Consider the following 20,997-nt stretch of genomic DNA (forward strand, 5'->3'; position numbering starts at 1 on the left):
AAATTAGGGAAATGAAAACCTTAACAATAGTCACAAATAACATAAAATACTTTGGTGCGACTCCAGTCAAGCAAGTGAAAGATCTGTATGACAAGAACTTCAAGTCTGTGAAGAAAGAAATTGAAGAAGATCTCAAAAGATGGAAAGACCTCCCATGCTCATGAATTGGCAGGAATAACATAGTAAAAATGGCCATTTGCCAAAAGCAATCTACAGATTCAATCCCCACCAAAATTCCAACTCAATTCTTCATAGAGTTAGAAAGAACAATTTGCAAATTCATCTGGAATAACAAAAAACCCAGGATAGTGAAATCTATGCTCAACAATAAAAGTACTTCTGTGGGAATCACCATCCCTGACCTCAAGCAGTATTACACAGCAATAGTGATTAAAAACTCTATGGTATTGGTACAGAGAGAGGAAGGTAGATCGATGGAATAGAATTGAACTCATATATCTATGATCACTTGATTTTTGACAAAGGAGCTGGAACCATCCAATGGAAAAAGGACCGAATTTTCAGCAAATGGTGCTGGTTCAACTGGAGGTCAGCATGTAGAAGAATGCAGATCGATCTATGCTTATTACCCTGTACAAAGCTTAAGTCCAAGTGGATCATGTGGACCTCCACATAAAACCAGATACACTCAAACTAATAGAAGATAAAGTGGGGAAAAGCCTCAAACACATGGGCACTGGGGAAATTTTCCTGAACCAATGGCTTATGCTCGAAGATCAAGAATCAACAAATGGGCCCTCATAAAACTGCAAAGCTTCTGTAAGGCAAAGGACACTTTCATTAGGACAAAATAGCAACCAACAGATTGGGAAAAGATCTTTGCCAATCCTACATCTGAGAAAGGGCTAATATCTAATATATACAAAGAACTCAAGGAGTTAGACTCCAGAGAACCAAATAATCGTATTAAAAATGGGGTACAGAGCTAAACAAAGAATTCTCAGTTGAGGAATATCCAATGTCGGAGAAGCACCTAAAGAAATGTTCAACATCCTTAGTCATCAGGGAAAGGCAAATCAAAACAACCCTGAGATTCCACCTCACACCAGTCAGAATGGCTAAGATCAAAAACTCAGGTGACAGCAGATGCTGGCAAAGATGTGGAGAAAGGAGGAACACTCCTCCATTGTTGGTGGGATTGCAAGCTGGTACAGCCACTCTGGAAATCGGTCTGGAGGTTCCTCAGAAAACTGGATATAGTACTACCTGAGGACCCAGCTATACCACTCCTGGGCATATACCCAAAAGATGCTCCAACATATAACAAGGACACATGCTCCACTATGTTCATAGCAGCCTTATTTATAATAGCCAGAAGCTAGAAAGAACCCAGATTCCCTCAACAGAGGAATGGATACAGAAAATGTGGTATATTTACACAATGGAGACTACTCAGCTATTAAAAACAATGACTTCATGAAGTTCATAGGCAAATGGATGGAACTAGAAAATATCATCCTGAGTGAGGTAACTTAATCACAGAAGAACACATGTGGTATGCACTCACTGATAAGTGGATATTAGTCCAAAAGCTTGGGTTACCCAGGATACAATCCACAGACCACATGAAGCTCAAGAAGAAGGACAACCAAAGTGCAGATGCTTCAGTCCTTCTTAGAAGGGGGAACAAAAATATTACAGGAGGAAATATGGAAATAAAGTTTGTAGCAGAGACTGAAGGAAATGTCATCCAGAGACTGTCCCACCTGGCTATCCAGCCCATATACAGCCCCCAAATCTAGACAATATTGTTGATGCCAAGAAGTGCAAGCTGACAGGAGTCTGATATAGCTGTCTCCTGAGAGGCTCTGCCAGAGCAAGACAAATACAGAGGCGGATGCTCACAGCCAACCATTGAACTGAGAATGGGGTCCTCAATGGAGGAGTTAGAGAAAGGATTGAAGGAGCTGAAGGGGTTTGCAACCCCATAAGAGCATCAATACCAACCAACCAGAGCTCCCACCATCCAAACTAAACCACCATCCAAAGAGCACACATGGACAGACCCATGGCTCCAGCTGCATATGTAGCAGAGGATGGCCTTTTTGGGCACCAATGGGAGGAGAAGCCCTTGGTCCTGTCATGGCTGGACCCCCCAATGTAGGGGACTGTCAGGGCAGGGAGGCCAGAAGGGGTTGGGAGTGGGGAGAACACCCTCGTAGAAGCAGGGGGAGGGGGATGGGATAGAGGGTTTACGGATGAGAAACTGGGAAAGGTGATAGCATATGAAATGTAAATTTTAAAAAATCCAATAAAAAATTCTGCTTACAGGTGAACTTTTAAGTAAAACTATTCATTATGACCTACAGGCCTTCGAAAAAGGTCAGTACGGCATTGCTTAATGGTTTTAGAGATGAGCCTTTATGCTCCTGTATTGAAACAGCAAAGGGATAGCTGGGGATTTGTTTCCTATCGAATGTTTTATCTTTCTGAGATTTTTACAAAACATCCTGAGTCTACGAAATTATTTGTACTTTTGTGATTTTGACATGTTTATATCAGAACACATGGGATTTCCTGCAATTTCTGGCTTAATTGGTAATTTCTATTTCCATTTATAAGGCGGATGGAACCTCTGTTCCCTTCCAAGGTGGACTAAAAGCTGCTTTGGAGTCACACTGAGTCTCAGAAATCTAAAAACCAGAGACACTATGGGAAACAGCCACTCCCAGACATTAGCATGCCCCTGAATCCCTGAGCAAAGCAAGCTGGCTCTGACCTGTCCCAACTCCTGACAAACCAGGGCTGTTCACACACCAGGCAAGGCAGGGAGCCACACAGCCCTGAAGGCTGATGGCTATGCAGATCAGACCGTGGGGAGGCCATGCTGTCTAGAGTGGGGAGTAGGCTTAGCAGGCAGGAAGGGCTGTCCAGGGTGGGTACCATGTAGCTAAAGTCAACTGGAAGATGGCAGTTAAAAAACTGGGCAGTAAAAAAAAATTATACTGGATTATTCATCAGGATTACACTTGGAGAAGCAAAAACTGGGAGACAAGTTAGTGTACCGGGTTATGACAAAATGATCCCTAATAGCGTGTTTGGGTTTTTTTTTTTTTAATTGCAATACCATTTACGTCTGTAGAATGTATCCATGGAGATAGACATCACTTAAAATACACAGCTAAGCAAAACAGAGTAGAAAAGAGGAGATGCCATTTCCCTCTTGCTTCTTTTCTTAAAACTGATGCATAAATGAAGGTCCTAAAAGTTTTGGACACATAGAAAGTTTTATAGAGTCTCAAAATCACATTGATGGCGGAAACGGAAACAAGTCTTCCAGTCACAAGCAAACTTAACGTTTTGCTCAATTTAGAAGTCTTCTGCTGTGTTTGGTCAGTGAAAACACAAACTTTATTTTCAATGGATACAGTGTAACAGAACCCTAGACTTCTAGAGTTCAAGCATATACTGCTGATATCCAAGCAAGGCTTGAGGCTCACGAGAGAAACCATCACTCAAGCTTTGGGGATGAGCTGGCTTTAGAGTTACACTGGATCTGGATCCCAAATGGCCCAGGCACTGTATTATTCCAGATCCCAAAGAATAAGGGAAGTATTTGGATGCACATGAGTTCTCTTTTCCACTTCTCGTTTTTAATTGAAGCATCAAAGCTACCTTTCTTAGCAGCATCCATGTCCACAGACTCTCCCGTATCATAGAATTCCAGTAAAAGAAAACTCATACTTACGGATCCTTCCCAACAGCATGCCTTTGTGGTGGCTTTCTTTTCGGATCTTATCCGCAATAGTACAACACTCGTTGAAGGCCCTGATGCAGTGTGGGCCTATGGTCACCCGGGCAACTCGCTGCTCACAGGTTTCGTATTTGTTTTCTCGGGCTCCATCATAACAGCATTTCTTGGGCACACGGTGTTTGTATTTAGCAGCTGAAATGGTGGCAACATCCGAACCCTTATACGCAGCCGTGGCATCTCAGATTTAGAACTCTCAAGGTATATTTGGTTCCCTGTCATCAGATCACCCCTCACTCAGCAGCCCCAGCTGGCCAACTAACCAGCCTCTCCCTGGACTGTCTCCAAAGACAGGGATAACGTGTCCTGTCGTCTGCTCCAACTCATACTGAACGGTCGAAGGACCCCAGCAAGTAAGCCAAATACTAACTTTCAAAAGACTTCAACCCCTTTTGAGTAAAACAAATGAAACATTCAGGATACATTGCCATATTTTGAGATGGCTTTTGTCATTATAACTAGATACCCTGCTTTTTCTAACATTTTTCCTACGCGGCTTATAGACTTTCAGTGAGGTGATCATCCTGTTTCCTAAGTACTCTCCTAGTAATAGCATCAAAATCGATGAACTTGTCTAGATAACTCCTCTCGGTTTGTATTCTTTACATGTTAACATGTAAATAAATAGTAAAATTAAAGCGTATTACAAAAAGATGTTTAATTATCTTACTACCATTTGAATAATTTTCACTAGCTGTATTTTATAAAGAATAACCTAAGTTAGTGATTCTCAACTTTCCTAATGCTGTCACCCTTTCATACAGTTTGTGTGATGACCCCCGACCATAAAGTTACTTTTGTTGCTACTCTATAACTTTATTTTGCTATTGTTATGAATCATAATGTAAATATCTGTTTTTCAATGGTCTTAGGCACTCGGCATGAATGGGTTATTTGAGGCCCCCTCCCAAAGGGGTCTCGACCCGCAGGTTGAGAAAGCTGATATAACTGTTATGTATATAAAAGCAATAGGTTTTACAAATGCAAAGCCAAAGAGCATGTTTTTAATTACCAGGTGAAGTTTGTAGAAAGGAAACACTTGGGAGGAATAAAAGTCAATACTTTTTCACTTTTAGAGCTAGAAATGCTTCCCTTTCACTCCAAGAGGAAAATTGAGCCCAGGGCTGTGCCTGCTGGGTGAGCTCTACACTGTCTCTCCAGCTGTAAAGGTACAAACAGAAGAGGCGGGGAGTTTTGAGTCAAGGTTATAGCCTGGGGAATATTGACTTTGTTTGGACTAAATTTCCTGAAAGGGGCAACCTAGACCTCCACATGTCTCTGTTTTTACCTATTCATCTGGAATTGGGGGAGGTTCTACAGCATTTCACTTTTACAGCTTTTGACATAATCATGATGGTTTACAATCATAAGAAACTTTACGCAAACCTTGTTCTTCCACTTTCTGATGCAGGAGCTGCAGGTCTCTCTTTGGCCTGAGAATTTCCTTACAAGAGTCATCTGTTTAGAAAAAGACAGAGAACATGGGGCAAAGGACATAAAAATCTGACGGAATGAGTGTCATGAAGTGTTCGAAACAGCGCCAGCGTGGGTGTGACAAGCCTCCACGGAGGCTGATTTGGATCAGGTTTCTTGCAGGGGTCTGCGCCATCTCCTTTGTACACGTGCTGTGGTTGTATACCTTGGGATTTTGTGGGACTCCTAACAACGAGAGAGGGGGTGTCTCTGACTCTTTCGCCTGCTCTTGGAATGATTTTCCTCCTACTGGGTTACCTCATCCAGCCTTGATATGGGGTTTGTGGCTAATCTTATTGAATTTCATTATGTAGTGTTCAGGCAAGGAAACCTGCTTGTTTCTGAAGGAAAAAGGAAGAGGAGTGGATCTGGGGGAGAGGGGAGCTGGTAAGAATCTGGGAGAGGTGGAAGGAGGGGACGCTGCAGTAGGGGTGTATTGTATGAGAGAAGAATGAAGAAAAAGAAAAAGAAACAAATTAGGCTCCATGAATTCACACCTTTGAATGTGATGTGTTCATCAAATAGGCACCCCTGACCCAGCATCTTGTCACCCAGTTTAGTTTTATGATCTTGGTTTTGAGTATAGCTGCTTTTTGGACCCACTGATTACCTATGCATTTAGAGGAGAGGGAGCAAATTATTTTGTGTTATCTTTTTCTTTTCTAATTTTGCTAAATATTTATTTACATTGTGTGTGTGTGTGTGTGTGTGTGTGTGTGTGTGTGTGTGTGTGTGTACTCGTGTGCAGGTACACATGAGGTGGCCAGAGGGCAACTTGCAGCAGAAGCTTCTCTCCTTCAGTGGTTGCAAAGGTCATTAGGTTTTGCAAATACCTGTCACTCGGTCACCTCCCTGGCCTCGATTTTTCTTATTTGTCCTTTGAGCTACGTTATTATAAATATGAAGACGGACATCATGGAATTGAGTAGAATTATGAACATTTTAAAACCACAGAAAGAAGGCCATGGCCATGTGATGACTGCTCCAGAACAGCTCAGGGCACCAGAGGTGAGACAAGACCTGCAATGATGTGGGGACTTACTCGTTACAATGTAGTGACTTACTCGTTACAATGTAACAGAACCATAGAATACTGTACTGTAGTACACAAAGGTAAATCGGATTATCCAACCTAAGGTCTTCATGCCTGCAGTATAGACAGATCTAGTTTCTATAAAATCTTCTGTGTGTATTGGCGGAGCCATGATTAATTCAGTATAGAGAAGATACCCCACAGAAGAGATGATTTTTTTCTTTCACTTTTGAGACAGGGGTCTTTGTTTTTTCCAGGCTGGCCACAGATCAATTCTCCTGCCTTGGCCTCCTAGAGTGGTTGGGGTTTGCAGATGTGCACCACTGTACCGAGATAATTCTTATTCTAACTTGCACGGGCTTATAAGGGGAACCCAGTCTCCATGGATAGAGGTCCAGAGGTATAAAATAACACAGCACCAGCCAAGAACATTGTGAGAAAGGGCTAGGAAGATCATGGAAGGCTTTGAGTACTGCTTAAAGACGAATCTTATCTTGAGAGTCGGCAAAAACACCTTAAAAATTCTTTTGTGTGTGTACACGCTAGTATGTGTGAAGTTTCATGTGACAGCCAAAGGTGTCAGGTGTTCAATTACTCTCCATTGTATATGCTCAGCCCAGAGAGTGGCACTATTAAGAGGTGTGGCCTTGTTGGAGTAGGCGTGGCACTGGGCTGTGGGCTTTAATACCCTAGTCCTAGCTGTCTGGACTTTATTTATTTGATATCTATGGATGTTTTGCCTTCGTGTATCTACGTCAGCTGTGTGCATGCATGGTGCCTGTAGAAACCAGGAGCAAACATCAGATCCCCTGGAACTGGGGTTGCAGATGGTTGTGAGCTTTGTGGTGCTGGGAATTGAACCTAGTCCTCTGGAAACGCAGCAGCTGCTCTTACCCACTGAGCCATCTCTCCAGCCCCTTCCTCCACTTCCAGGGTCTCACTGAACCTGGAACTCTCTGGCTGGCTAGTGAGCTCTAGGGATTTGCTTGTCTCCTCCCTGTATGCATGCACACAATGAAAGACCTTAAGGGAGACTTACAGAGCCATTGAGAGTCTTAGGAAGTGGGACAGGAGTGAGCTGGGAGGTACATGTCAGGAACGAAAGTGCTGAATGGCTTACCGTGGTATTGGGAGTCATCTGCGTTTGCATTGGTGAGGAAGGTGAGCCCAGCTAGATGGAATACATCTACATTGTCACGGCCACCACCTGCCCCACAGCCCAGGTCACTCTTGTCATCAAAAGCTTGGAACACCTGTCCGGAAAGGCAAAACACTGAGCTTATTCCTCCAAAGGACTAAAGGAATTATTCGTCACACCGCGTCAAGAAATCTGTGAAATACATGGGGATTCATACATCTGATGCCCAAAGACCACACTTCCCAACTTCATTCCTTCCATTGTGTATAGAGAAAAACCTTCCTATCTAAGATCAGCCAAGAATGAAGCCTACACAAATAGCATCGATGAGGAGAATCTTAGGAATTGCCCAGAGCGTATACTATAGAATATATGGTATATATGATACATGCATTTACTACATAACGTACATTATATGTATGTATAAATTAATGTGATAAAGAATAAAGGAATGAACTAACAGACAACATTAAGTTTTCTTTTAAGGAAAAGATCTAGACTTTATGTGGGAAAGTACTGTAAGCGGTTTATTTTGACCTTAATTTTGACTCAAAAAAATCCTTTCTTCTCTGTTTTTAACTTTATAATTTCTCAGTTCTTTCTGCTTCTCCAAAGAAACTAGAGGCTAGAAATAATAACTGAATATCATGGAAATAGATGGAACATATGGGAACGTATGGGAACATATGGGAACATATGGACTCTGGTCATTTCTAAATTCAGACTTAAGTGAGAATTCAAACAAACGCACTGATTTCCTAGTTTCCTCTCTGGGTTCATCATGCTGCTTTTGTAACTACCATCATTCCTGACCCAGACTCTCAATCTCCCTCAGCTGAGCTTGTGCCTATATTTGGAAGAGTCAAAAATGATGGCTGACTGTTCTTTAGGAACAGAAGAAACTCTTTGTTGAATGTACTGTAGAAAAGCAGGCCAGGGCCCCTGTGATGCTTGGCCCAGGGAGCAGCACTGTTAGGAGGTGTGGCCTTGTTGGAGTAGGTGTGGCAATGTGGGTGTGGGCTTTAAGACCCTAGTCCTAGCTGTCTGGAAGCCAGTATTCTGCTAGCAGCCTTCAGATGAAGATGTAGAACTCTCTCCTGGACGATGTCTGCCTGGATGCTGCCATGTTCCCACCTTGATGATAATGGACTGAACCTCTGAACCTGTAAGTCAGCCCCAATTAAATGTTGTCCTTTTAAGAGTTGCCTTGGTCATGGTATCTGTTCACAGCAGTAAAACCCTGAAACAGCCCACTTACTTCCTTCCCCACAACCTGCACCAGTGGCCATACTTCGTGACACTACCCCACCCCATGGTCACCTCGGAAGTGCACTTAACTCTTTGCATGGCCCTTTTGGCTTTTCCCCGGACTCCATACACAGCGCTGTCCACCGCAGATAGTGCCACCCATGAGTCTGCTTCAGTCACCATGTCAAGGGACACAGTTTGGCCTGGAGAATACACGTCTTTATCTGGAGACAGATGGACCTAAGAGGTCATTCAAAAAAGGAAAGATCACTTGACTACAAAACCAATCCAAGGCCATTGCTTTGGCCCACCTCCTCCAGCCACGAGAGAATGGCACTGTGCCATAGACGTGTCTCACCTGGAGCTGGTTGCCACACTTCTCCTCAATGTTTATCCAGACTGCATCAGCCACCAATTCTGCTGTCTGCTCCCCCGTGACTATGTAATAGACCAGGAGTCGCGCTGAAGGAACCATGTCCTGTGTCACTGGGATGTTTATATTTTGATAAGATGAATAGAGAAGTTTCTCCTTTGTGCCATACTGTACAATTTTGCCTTTGGATAAAATCTGGAATTAAACAGCAGCAACAACAGTCAGCAACCAGAAATGGAACCCATTTGCTAGGGTGCCATTTGGAGCTGGAGCAGAATTGAAGCTGGAACATTTATGTTGTAAAGGGGGAAATTGGCCTATTTGCTTCTACTGTGTGTTTCACATTTACTAACGCACTTTTGTTCTCACAACACACCAGCGAGGCGGGCATATTCATCTCCACCAAAGAAACTTATGCTCAGGTAGGTACAGCTCTTGGTACAAAATGGGGAGAACAGGGAGTTCAAGTCCAGAATCCACACAAGCAGGGGTGGCAGCTGTTGGTAATCCTAGCACTCAGGAGGCGGGAGGAGGATCCCCGGGGGGCAGTCTGGGTAGCAAGATTAGCTGATCAATAAGTTCTGGATTCAGGGAGAGACCCTGCCCCAGTAGATATGTGGAGAGTGTGCAAGGTAGGGACTGACATCAGCTTCAGGCTTCCATGTGTGTGGGCACATACATATGTTCCTGCACACATGCTCTCATGTACCCGTGAACATACATGCAGGGATGCCTAACACACACATGCAAAGAACATTGAGGCTCAGGAGCTACCTATAAACGTCATAGAGATTTTAGTTCAAAAACAGCATAAATAGAAAACTAGAGAGCTATATTTCAAACTAAACTCACACTTACTAAAACCTCCATTGAATTGTTAACTTAAAACAATATCCAACAGATGCATGAGTAACTCATAGAACATAACTTTTATCTGGGGATCAGGTTTTAAAGTCCTGGATTAGATTCTAAATGGGGGGCTTAGTGCTAAAAAGAAATAACTTGAAACCGAAATGTCTTCAAAGGTCCCTAGGTAGCAGGACTGCACTCATCTTGAGCAGCTTGCGAACAGTTCCTCTAACTCTTTAATAGACTACTATTTTTCATGGTTCTTGTTTCACTGTCTCCTAAATAACATTGAAAACATCACCACCTATTTGCCCAGGGGCACTGGAGTAAGTCACCCCACCTCCTTGGCAACCGTTAGGCACGTTTTGAACCCTCCTTGAACCTTAGCTGCTGCACCTCTAGGACTGGAAACAGGGTGATGTTCCTTGCCTACCGGCAGCAGGGTCCCCTGTCACGTCAAGGAAATACACATAATTGAATTAGGTGTAGATAAGTAACCGTTGGCTGTGAGATAGGATGAGAGGACATAGGAGATGGACTGGCTTGGATGGAATCATTGGATGGGAAACCATGAGTCCCGGTTCAGATCACAGCCTTCCTTCCCTTTCTCAACTCTGAGGAGGTGTGGTCATGTAACCTCTCATCCCTCCCCTCCTCGGAAATCAGCATGAGACTCACGCCTGCCTCAGTAGTTTGAGAAAGCTGCAGGCGACGTGCTTGGATATGCTTGGAAATGAATGATGCTTGCCTATCCTAAGGACGGTGTCCTGGGTGGGGGAGGGGGTGGGAAATCTCTCATGGCTGTACTTACCAAGTAATTATAGTGAGTTATTTTGTCAATATATGGACTCTTGGGGGTGACGATAATATTCAGATATTCTCCCACAAGCATGGGCTTGTAGTTTTCAGTCCAGCCGATGTAAATGTAACTCTGGCTGAGGGATGAGTATGTAACTGCTTCATATTCTTTGCTGGCTTGATTTTCTTCGGGAAGTTCCGGGGCATCAGTTTTGACCTGGAAAGGAAAAATGTCAAAAGCCCACATGGCCTGTGTGTCATGGTTTCTGTAAAACGTTTATCTTTTAAGTCCTTTGTCTCTTCAGAGTCCTAAATTTCACAATGCTGGCTGCTAAAGAGAAGAAACACCCCCCGCCAGTCATTCCAGCGTTTGTATAGGTGGAGTGTGATGTAACCCTAGAAGGTGTATGGGGGATACTGAGGGCAGGGTGGGCTCTGATGAAGCTAAGAGAAGGATGTTCTGAGGCAGGAATATGGGTGCCTGAGATTCCCTGATTCCCTGGAGACTTCTCCTAGGGGATGAGAGGTCTCAACAGTGTGAGAAAGGACAGGGAGGAAGCCATCGCTGCTCAGGACTGGGGCATAGGAGTTATAGATGCACAGCCTAATGGCGGTCTGACCCAGTTTCCATGGGGACATGACACAGGATCGCTCATGAACCCAGTGGGCAGTGATGCCTGCTTTCAGGCAGTGGGAGGGGCCCCAGCTCATGTCCCGGAGTTAGATATGGTTTCCATGCAACTGCAATCCCTGACTAATTCCAAATCCATTATCTGGTTAAGAGAGGTTAGAGGCTTTCCCTTTGTAGCTGCAGTACAGCAAAGATAATAGTCTCAGTTCATTGCACTGATGAAATGCATCTTTCATAGGGCCCTTAGCACAGTGCTCTTAATAAGGGCTCTATAGATACCAGTGAGTGTAAGCCTCAGCCAGTGACCCCGGTTATTCTCATAAGGGGTCAGAAAGCACCAGTGGAAGCCAGCTTCAGCCAGCGACCCATGTTATTAGCTCACTGGGATTCTATTTGGGAACTTAAACACATTTTCTGGCAGAGAAGACGAACTGTGAGAGAGAGTAGCTTATGCATCAGGAAAAGGGGGATGGGGCTTTCACATCTGACTCCAAAAAAGATAAAATCCACATGTGTGGGAAGAAGCTTTTCTCCGACTGACCTACACTGCACTGCTATTCCGATACGCCTGGATTCTGATATAATCTTTTTGGTATAAAAGAAAATAGTTAATTTCTAATCTCAACCCTCCCTCCCAAATTTTGACAATTTCCCACACACACTACATTAGCAGATTGTTTAAAGAATGCATTCATTTTGGGTGCAAAACTATGAAATTACTCTCAGGACTTGAGGATAAAATCAGCCACATCTGTCTGTCCACCAGCCAAAACACACAACCAAAAGCTCACGCTGTTCTAAGGAAATATAGCAAGAAGATTTTGGCTCACCTCAAACTTCAGTGATGTCACTTCTGATGGGAGGTTCACCACAAACGAAGCCACTCCATCAGCAGAGTGTGTGATGCTCCTCTTTGGTTCCAAGTCAGATGTCTCTTGATTCACATTGACTGTTTGTGCCATCAGAGTTACTGGGACCCCTCCTACCAACTGCTCGAGTGAATCCTTAACCTGTACCTGTTTGCCAGAACAGTTCAGATATATTCCAGTAGATCATCATGTTTCAAATCAGATCAAATCTGAAATGGCTTTCTCCCCTCTCTGCCTCCTACCACCTTACCTACCTTGATGGAAAATGGAATCCCAGGCTTCAGGAAAAGAGGGGTAGCGACCAAATTCAGTGTATAGGGAGAGAGGACGTATTTGATGCCAGGAATTTCTGCCTCTTCCGAAAACCCACCTACAAGGGCAGCAAGCACTGAGTTAATGTTTCCGGAAAGATGATGGCGGGCTGTAGGACATCTGTCGGTCTCTGTGCTATCCATCCCCTGACCCATTCCTGTCTTCATTCATTGGCCAACTGGGGGAAAGTGCAGACAAGAATCGGGAGCTTCCACAGCCCGTGTAGAAAGATGGATCTCCGGAAGGCAGGCTACAGCACAAGACTGGGGGATTTGAAAGAGGACTCCGCCCTTCAGCAGCGGCCCCAGGTTCAGGTTCAGTTGAATGTGTTCAAGGGATCAAAGGGAGAGGCAGGGAACCCGGAGGCTGAGCCTCAACAGGTGTCCAAGATGGAGCACTGGGACCCAGAGACAACTGGAGAAGAATCAGCTTGATCCAGAGAGTCCGGATGGGCTATTTAAAGAGCTCAATAGTAGGGCTGGAGAGATGGCTCAGCGGTGAAGAGCACTGACTGCTCTTCCAGAGGTCCTAAGTTCAATTCCCAGCAACCACAGTTCAATTCCCAGCAACCACATGGTGTCTCACAACCATCTGTAATGGGATCTGGCGTTCCCTCTTCTGGCATTCCTGAAGGCAGCTACGGTGTCCTCATAAAGAAAATAAATATTCAGACCAGACAATGTGCTGTCCTGGAAGATAGGGCTTCACTCCTAGTCCCTTTCTTTCTGGCTCCCTGTGGAGGGAACCCTGCTTTCTCCCTCCCTCCCTCCCACCCCCCTCTCTCGCACACACACACTCACATGCACAGACACATATATATACACACACACACATATCACAGGCACACACAATGCACACACACATAGACACACACATGCACACGCACAGACACATATATACATATACACACAATACATAGACACACAGACACATACACATATCACAGACACACACAATACACACACATACACATACACACATACACAGACAAACATATATACACACAACACACACATACACACAACCCACACATATGCACACAATACACACAAACATACACATATCACAGACACACACAATACACACACATACACATACACACATACACAGACAAACATATATATACACACAACACACACATACACACAACACACACATATGCACACAATACACACACACACACACACACACACACACACACATACACACACGCCCCTTACCTGAAGACTCTGTGACTGTTACAGCAATATAAAGGTACTTATTGTTTAGATCTTCTAGACTTTCATATGACAGCTCTTTCACTGCTGTTTCAGAGTCAAAAGAGATCTGAGCAACTCCATTGACCAACTTTTCGAAAGGAGCAAACAGAAGGAGTCAAGTTAGAGAACACTTCAAGGGAATGATCAGAGTCTGCTCTTACTAGCCTCTAGATTGAAGGCCAATTAAAGAATTCATGAGCTATTGTCACGAGCCCACCGTGAAGGCCAGAGGTTGCTTTCTGATGATTTTGTACAGAGTTACAGGCATGGGAAGGTTCCAATCATTGCATGGTCTTTTGAGTACCAGTTGATAACGTAGCATACAGTAAGCAAACAGACATGAGGCTTGTTTATATCACAAGTTACTAGTTATATTGCTGAATTATTAAAAGATACTACTACTCTTCTTCTGATTTTGATTTATTTATTTGAACATGATTTGACGTGAAGGCAGGCCTTTCTGTCTGATTTAGCTTGATTGACACCTCTTGGCATTGAAGATCTAAGCATGCACTGTATCATTGAGCTACATTTCTTGTCTCTATTTCCTTTAATTCTTGGAGCTTAAAGTAGAATCTTGAAATCAACAGAACCAAAAGTTGGTTCTTTGAGAAAATCAACAAGATAGATAAACCCTTAGCCAGACTAACGAGAGGACACAGAGAGTGTGTCCAAATTAACAAAATCAGAAATGAAAAGGGAGACATAACTACAGAATCAGAGGAAATTCAAAAAATCATCAGATCTTACTATAAAAGCCTATATTCAACAAAACTTGAAAATCTGCAGGAAATGGACAATTTCCTAGACAGATACCAGGTACTGAAGTTAAATCAGGAACAGATAAACCAGTTAAACAACCCCATAACTCCTAAGGAAATAGAAGCAGTCATTAAAGGTCTCCCAACCAAAAAGAGCCCAGGTCCAGATGGGTTTAGTGCAGAATTCTATCAGACCTTCATAGAAGACCTCATACCAATACTATCCAAACTATTCCACAAAATTGAAACAGATGGAGCACTACCGAATTCCTTCTATGAAGCCACAATTACTCTTATACCTAAACCACACAAAGACCCAACAAAGAAAGAGAACTTCAGACCAATTTCCCTTATGAATATCGATGCAAAAATACTCAATAAAATTCTGGCAAACCAAATCCAAGAGCACATCAAAACAATCATCCACCATGATCAAGTAGGCTTCATCCCAGGCATGCAGGGATGGTTTAATATACGGAAAACCATCAACGTGATCAATTATATAAACAAACTGAAAGAACAAAACCACATGATCATTTCATTAGATGCTGAGAAAGCATTTTACAAAATTCAACACCCCTTCATGATAAAAGTCCTGGAAAGAATAGGAATTCAAGACCCATACCTAAACATAGTAAAAGCCATATACAGCAAACCAGTTGCTAACATTAAACTAAATGGAGAGAAACTTGAAGCAATCCCACTAAAATCAGGGACTAGACAAGGCTGCCCACTCTCTCCCTACTTATTCAATATAGTTCTTGAAGTTCTGGCCAGAGCAATCAGACAACAAAAGGAGGTCAAGGGGATACAGATCGGAAAAGAAGAAGTCAAAATATCACTATTTGCAGATGATATGATAGTATATTTAAGTGATCCCAAAAGTTCCACCAGAGAACTACTAAAGCTGATAAACAACTTCAGCCAAGTGGCTGGGTACAAAATTAACTCAAATAAATCAGTAGCCTTCCTCTACACAAAAAAGAAACAAGCCGAGAAAGAAATTAGGGAAACGACACCTTTCATAATAGACCCAAATAATATAAAGTACCTCGGTGTGACTTTAACCAAGCAAGTAAAAGATCTGTACAATAAGAACTTCAAGACTCTGAAGAAAGAAATTGAAGAAGACCTCAGAAGATGGAAAGATCTCCCATGCTCATGGATTGGCAGGATTAATATAGTAAAAATGGCCATTTTACCAAAAGCAATCTACAGATTCAATGCAATCCCCATCAAAATACCAATCCATTTCTTCAAAGAGTTAGACAGAACAATTTGCAAATTCATCTGGAATAACAAAAAACCCAGGATAGCTAAAACTATCCTCAACAATAAAAGGACTTCAGGGGGAATCACTATCCCTGAACTCAAGCAGTATTACAGAGCAATAGTGATAAAAACTGCATGGTATTGGTACAAAGACAGACAGGTAGACCAATGGAACAGAATTGAAGACCCAGAAATGAACCCACACACCTATGGTCACTTGATTTTTGACAAAGGAGCCAAAACCACTAAATGGAAAAAAGATAGCATTTTTCAGCAAATGGTGCTGGTTCAACTGGAGGTCAACATGTAGAAGAATGTAGATCGATCCATGCTTATCACCCTGTACAAAGCTTAAGTCCAAGTGGATCAAGGACCTCCACATCAAACTAGATACACTCAAACTAATAGAAGAAAAACTAGGGCAGCATCTCGAACACATGGGCACTGGAAAAAATTTCCTGAACAAAACACCAATGGCTTATGCTCTAAGATCAAGAATCGACAAACGGGATCTCATAAAACTGCAAAGCTTCTGTAAGGCAAAGGACACTGTGGTTAGGACAAAACGGCAACCAACAGATTGGGAAAAGATCTTTACCAATCCTACAACAGATAGAGGCTTTATATCCAAAATATACAAAGAACTCAAGAAGTTAGATCACAGGGAGACAAATAACCCTATTAAAAAATGGGGTTCAAATTCACAGCTGAGGAATGCCAAATGGCTGAGAAACACCTAAAGAAATGTTCAACATCTTTAGTCATAAGGGAAATGCAAATCAAAACAACCCTGAGATTTCACCTCACACCAGTGAGAATGGCTAAGATCAAAAACTCAGGTGACAGCAAATGCTGGCGAGGATGTGGAGAAAGAGGAACACTCCTCCATTGTTGGTGGGATTGCAGACTGGTACAACCATTCTGGAAATCAGTCTGGAGGTCCTCAGAAAATTGGACATTGAACTGCCTGAGGATCCAGCTATATGTCTCTTGGGCATATACCCAAAAGATGCCCCAACATATAAAAAAGACACGTGCTCCACTATGTTCATAGCAGTCTTATTTATAATAGCCAGAAGCTGGAAAGAACCCAGATGCCCTTCAACAGAGGAATGGATACAGAAAATGTGGTACATCTACACAATGGAATACTACTCAGCTATCAAAAACAATGCCTTTATGAAATTCATAGGCAAATGGTTGGAACTGGAAAATATCATCCTGAGTGAGGTAACCCAATCACAGAAAGACACACATGGTATGCACTCATTGATAAGTGGCTATTAGCCCAAATGCTTGAATTACCCTAGATGCCTAGAACACATGAAACTCAAGACGGATGATCAAAATGTGAATGCTTCACTCCTTCTTTAAAAGGGGAACAAGAATACCATTGGCAGGGAATAGGGAGACAAAGATTAAAACAGAGGCAGAAGGAACACCCATTCAGAGCCTGCCCCACATGTGGCCCATACATATACAGCCACCCAATTAGACAAGATGGATGAAGCAAAGAAGTGCAGGCAGACAGGAGCTGGATGTAGATCTCTCCTGAGAGACACAGCCAGAATACAGCAAATACAGAGGAGAATGCCAGCAGCAAACCACTGAACTGAGAACAGGACCCCCGTTGAAGGAATCAGAGAAAGAACTGGAAGAGCTTGAAGAGGCTCGAGACCCATATGAACAACAATGCCAAGCAACCAGAGATCCAGGGACTAAGCCACTACCTAAAGACTATACATGGACTGACCCTGGACTCTGACTTCATAGGTAGCATTGAATATCCTAGTAAGAGCACCAGTGTAAGGGGAAGCCCTGGGTCCTGCTAAGACTGAACCCCCAGAGAACGTGATTGTTGGGGGAGGGCGGCAATGGGGGGAGGATGTGGAGGGGAACACCCATAAAGAAGGGGAGTGGGAGGGGTTAAGGGGATGTTGGCCTGGAAACCGGGAAAGGGAATAACACTCGAAATGTAAATAAGAAATACTCAAGTTAATTAAAAAAAAAAGTAGAATCTTTAATTAAAAAATCTCTTAATTTGCATATTGAACTAATAATGTCATCTTTTTTAAAAAAAGAAGCTAAATACTTGATTGTGCAAAATGCACACAAAAGAGACATGGCCCCATGTCATCTGTGGGGTAATATAAAGAACACTGAATAAGAGAAAACAGAGCCAGGGCTTTAATCTCAGTTCTAGTAACTGATTTCAAGCAGCCCTTGACAGTGGACAGATTCCACATTGTGTGGGATACTCTGTGCACTGAAGAGATACCCCCCACCCCAAGCTGCTCAAAGCCAGAAGCACCTTTGCTTTTGAGCAATCATAATTAATCCTGGGCATTGGTGACCATCCCATCGGGTTAAATACTCTCCACCCCAGCTGAGAACCACACCGCCAAGAATCATGAAACATGTGGTTGGGGATTTAGCTCAGTGGTAGAGAGCTTGCCTAGGAAGCGCAAGGCCCTGGGTTCGGTCCCCAGCTCCGAAAAAAAGAACCAAAAAAAAAAGAATCATGAAACATGGTTTGATACAAGAGACTCACAGCCTAGGGGGCACATAGAATGGTGAGCTAACCGTGTTCAGGTGGCCAGGGGCTACTTCCCAAAGAAAAGCTGCCAGTGTTGGAACATAAGAAATGAGAAGGAGTTAGACACAGAGGAGACAGGAAGGATGGAGCAAATACCTAGAGGCAAGAGAGACCATCTTGAAGAAGGGAAGAAATGGTGCCATATTAACTGGCAAGAAAGGTTGGTGCCAAAGAAAGGGCACTTTACTCATTTTCTGTTTTCACTTGGCATGCATGTGTGTATGTTGCATTTGCTGTATGCTCATGGATGCATGCACTGTTTTGCATGGATGTGAACACGCAGGCATGGGTGGGTGCAAGGCCCAAGGCTGACATCGCATATCATGCTGGATTGTTCTCCCACCTTACTTGTCAAGGCAGGATCTCTCAGAGACCACTGGTGTGCCAGGGCAATAGATGTCAACTGGGAAGGTTAAGCTGCACTGTCCGCAGGTGTCCAGCATGTGGGACTGCACTTAGGGTTTGCCTGTAACTCATGCTCATCACATCTGAGCAAACATCTTACCGTTGCGGCTTGCATGGCTTTATGCATCATCTGTTTCTCATCCTCTTTTATGTCCTCTCTCAACCCAAAAAAGATATAGACTTCAGCATCGGGGACCATTTTATTATAAAAATATCTGCCGAACGATATGAGAAAGTCGTTGTCCCAACCCTGTTACAATTGGTGAGTCAGATCTAACAGTTTAAAGTTAGAGAAGGCACAGGACATGCGGGCCCCACCCCTACTGTATTTCACCCTTAGAAGGTCATAGTAAGAAAAACATGACTTTTAATCCCAGCACTGAGTTCAAGGTCAGCCTGGTCAGTGTAATCACTGACAGGCCAGCCGGGCGCTGCACAGTGAGAAGCTATCTAAAGGCATGAGGCTACCTGACTATCCCCAAAGTCATGGAACACAGCTAGTCACAGGCCGACTTTGAACCCCCAGAACCTACCATAGCTAGCCTGGGGAAAGCCATTCCCTTACCTTGCTTTCACAGTGATTTCAAAGTTCTTAAAGTTCTTATAGCCAATGAAGTTGCTTTCTGGTTCTATTGAAACAGAGAATCGGGGCAAGACTGGAAACAGAAATGAAGACAGCGTTACCATTTAACTGGAGTGGCCTCTGAAGCACAGCAGGCTGCTAGACTTTCTGGTTGGACAAGAGGTTATTATCCTTATCCTCATCCTCATCCCCATCCCCATCCCTATCATTATCATCATTCTATTCCACCACCATCATCACCACCACCATCACCACCATCATCACCACCACCATCACCACCACCATCATCACCACCACCATCACCACCATCATCACCACCATCATCACCACCACCATCACCACCACCATCATCACCACCACCATCACCACCATCATCACCACCATCATCACCACCACCACCACCACCATCACCACCACCATCACCACCATCATCACCACCACCATCACTATCACCATCATCATCACCACCACCACCATTATCATCACCATCATCATTCCATCTCCAGCAGCAGCAGCAGCAACAACAAATATCTCTGATAAGCTTTCCCTTTCTCTAAATCAGAGTGGATCCAGGCTTGATGTACCCAAATCACTTCTTTATATTTTATTTATAGTGATTGTGATGGACAATGGATTGTTTTCTCCAGTAGAAGTTCCTTAAGAACAGAACAAGGACTTTTTTCCTCCTCTCTCTCTCTCTGCCTTTGTCTCTCAATGTCTCTCTGTGTTTATCTATTCCTCTTATCCTTCTTGTAAGTCTTAAATATTTATATTCAACGAGTTTATTAAATTGAAAATCGGAAAGGAGGTAGGGCAGAGCACACATTCATCCCCGGTTGATTTGGGCTTGTTTTCCTGGTGTCCTCCGTCCCTTCCGGTCCTACACTCTGTTTCCTCTTCCGCAGGGTTCCTTGAGCTCCGAGCGGAGGGATTGGATGGAGGCATTGCATGTAGAGCTGTGTATTCCAAGGCCTCTCACTCACTCTCTGAGTAATGTCTGGCTGTGGGTCTCTATGATTTGCTCCCGTCTGTTGCAGGAGGAAGACCTGGCCAGTCTTATGTTTACTTGATACAAGCTATAGTCACCTGCGAGGCGGGATACTCAATTGAGAGAACGCCTCTGTGAGATCGGGTTGTAGGTAAGGCTGTAGAGCTTTTATTCAATTAGTGATCAATGGGGGAGGTGCCAGAGCTACCACGTCTGGGCTGATGGGCCTGGGTTCTATAAGAAAGTAGCCTGAATTGGCACGAGGAGCAAGTCAGTAAGCAGCACCCCTCCATGGCCTCTGCATCAGGTTCTTGCCTCCAAGAACTTTGACGGTGGTGTTACAGCAACAGTAACCCTAGGGTAGTAGTTTATTACCACACAAGTCAAACTACAGCAGGGGAAGTAAATAATCTCGGACTACAGAGTGCTGAGACGCTACCTAGGAAGCAAATCTAAAGAGAGAGTCTCTAAGTAAATGAGCATCAAACTGAGACGTGAGACACGAGCGGAATCGACTGGGCCGGGAGGGAAATGGAAAAGCACCACGTGCAATATTTCCAAAGCTGTGGGAAGGGCGGGGCCAAGAGCAGTATAAGATGAGGCTCTCGAGGAACCCCGGCCAGATCAAGCTAAGGAT

General features: G+C 43.6%; 1 protein-coding gene across 1 annotated transcript in view; it reads right to left on the reverse strand.

Annotated features, from left to right (window-relative positions):
* Nucleotides 1–20,997, reverse strand: part of C5 (complement C5) — a 98,449-nt gene that overhangs the window by 57,909 nt on the left and 19,543 nt on the right. The window contains 11 exon segments of the mRNA NM_053020.1: nucleotides 3,710–3,907; nucleotides 5,159–5,230; nucleotides 7,399–7,531; nucleotides 8,755–8,904; nucleotides 9,023–9,232; nucleotides 10,698–10,901; nucleotides 12,146–12,331; nucleotides 12,439–12,554; nucleotides 13,717–13,843; nucleotides 18,890–19,004; nucleotides 19,355–19,445. Of these exon segments, the coding sequence (NP_444179.1) occupies nucleotides 3,710–3,907; nucleotides 5,159–5,230; nucleotides 7,399–7,531; nucleotides 8,755–8,904; nucleotides 9,023–9,232; nucleotides 10,698–10,901; nucleotides 12,146–12,331; nucleotides 12,439–12,554; nucleotides 13,717–13,843; nucleotides 18,890–19,004; nucleotides 19,355–19,445 (1,602 nt within the window).

This window comes from Rattus norvegicus, chromosome 3 (assembly GCF_021556685.1).
Source record: "Rattus norvegicus strain SHRSP/BbbUtx chromosome 3, alternate assembly SHRSP_T2T, whole genome shotgun sequence".
Lineage (NCBI taxonomy): Eukaryota > Metazoa > Chordata > Mammalia > Rodentia > Muridae > Rattus > Rattus norvegicus.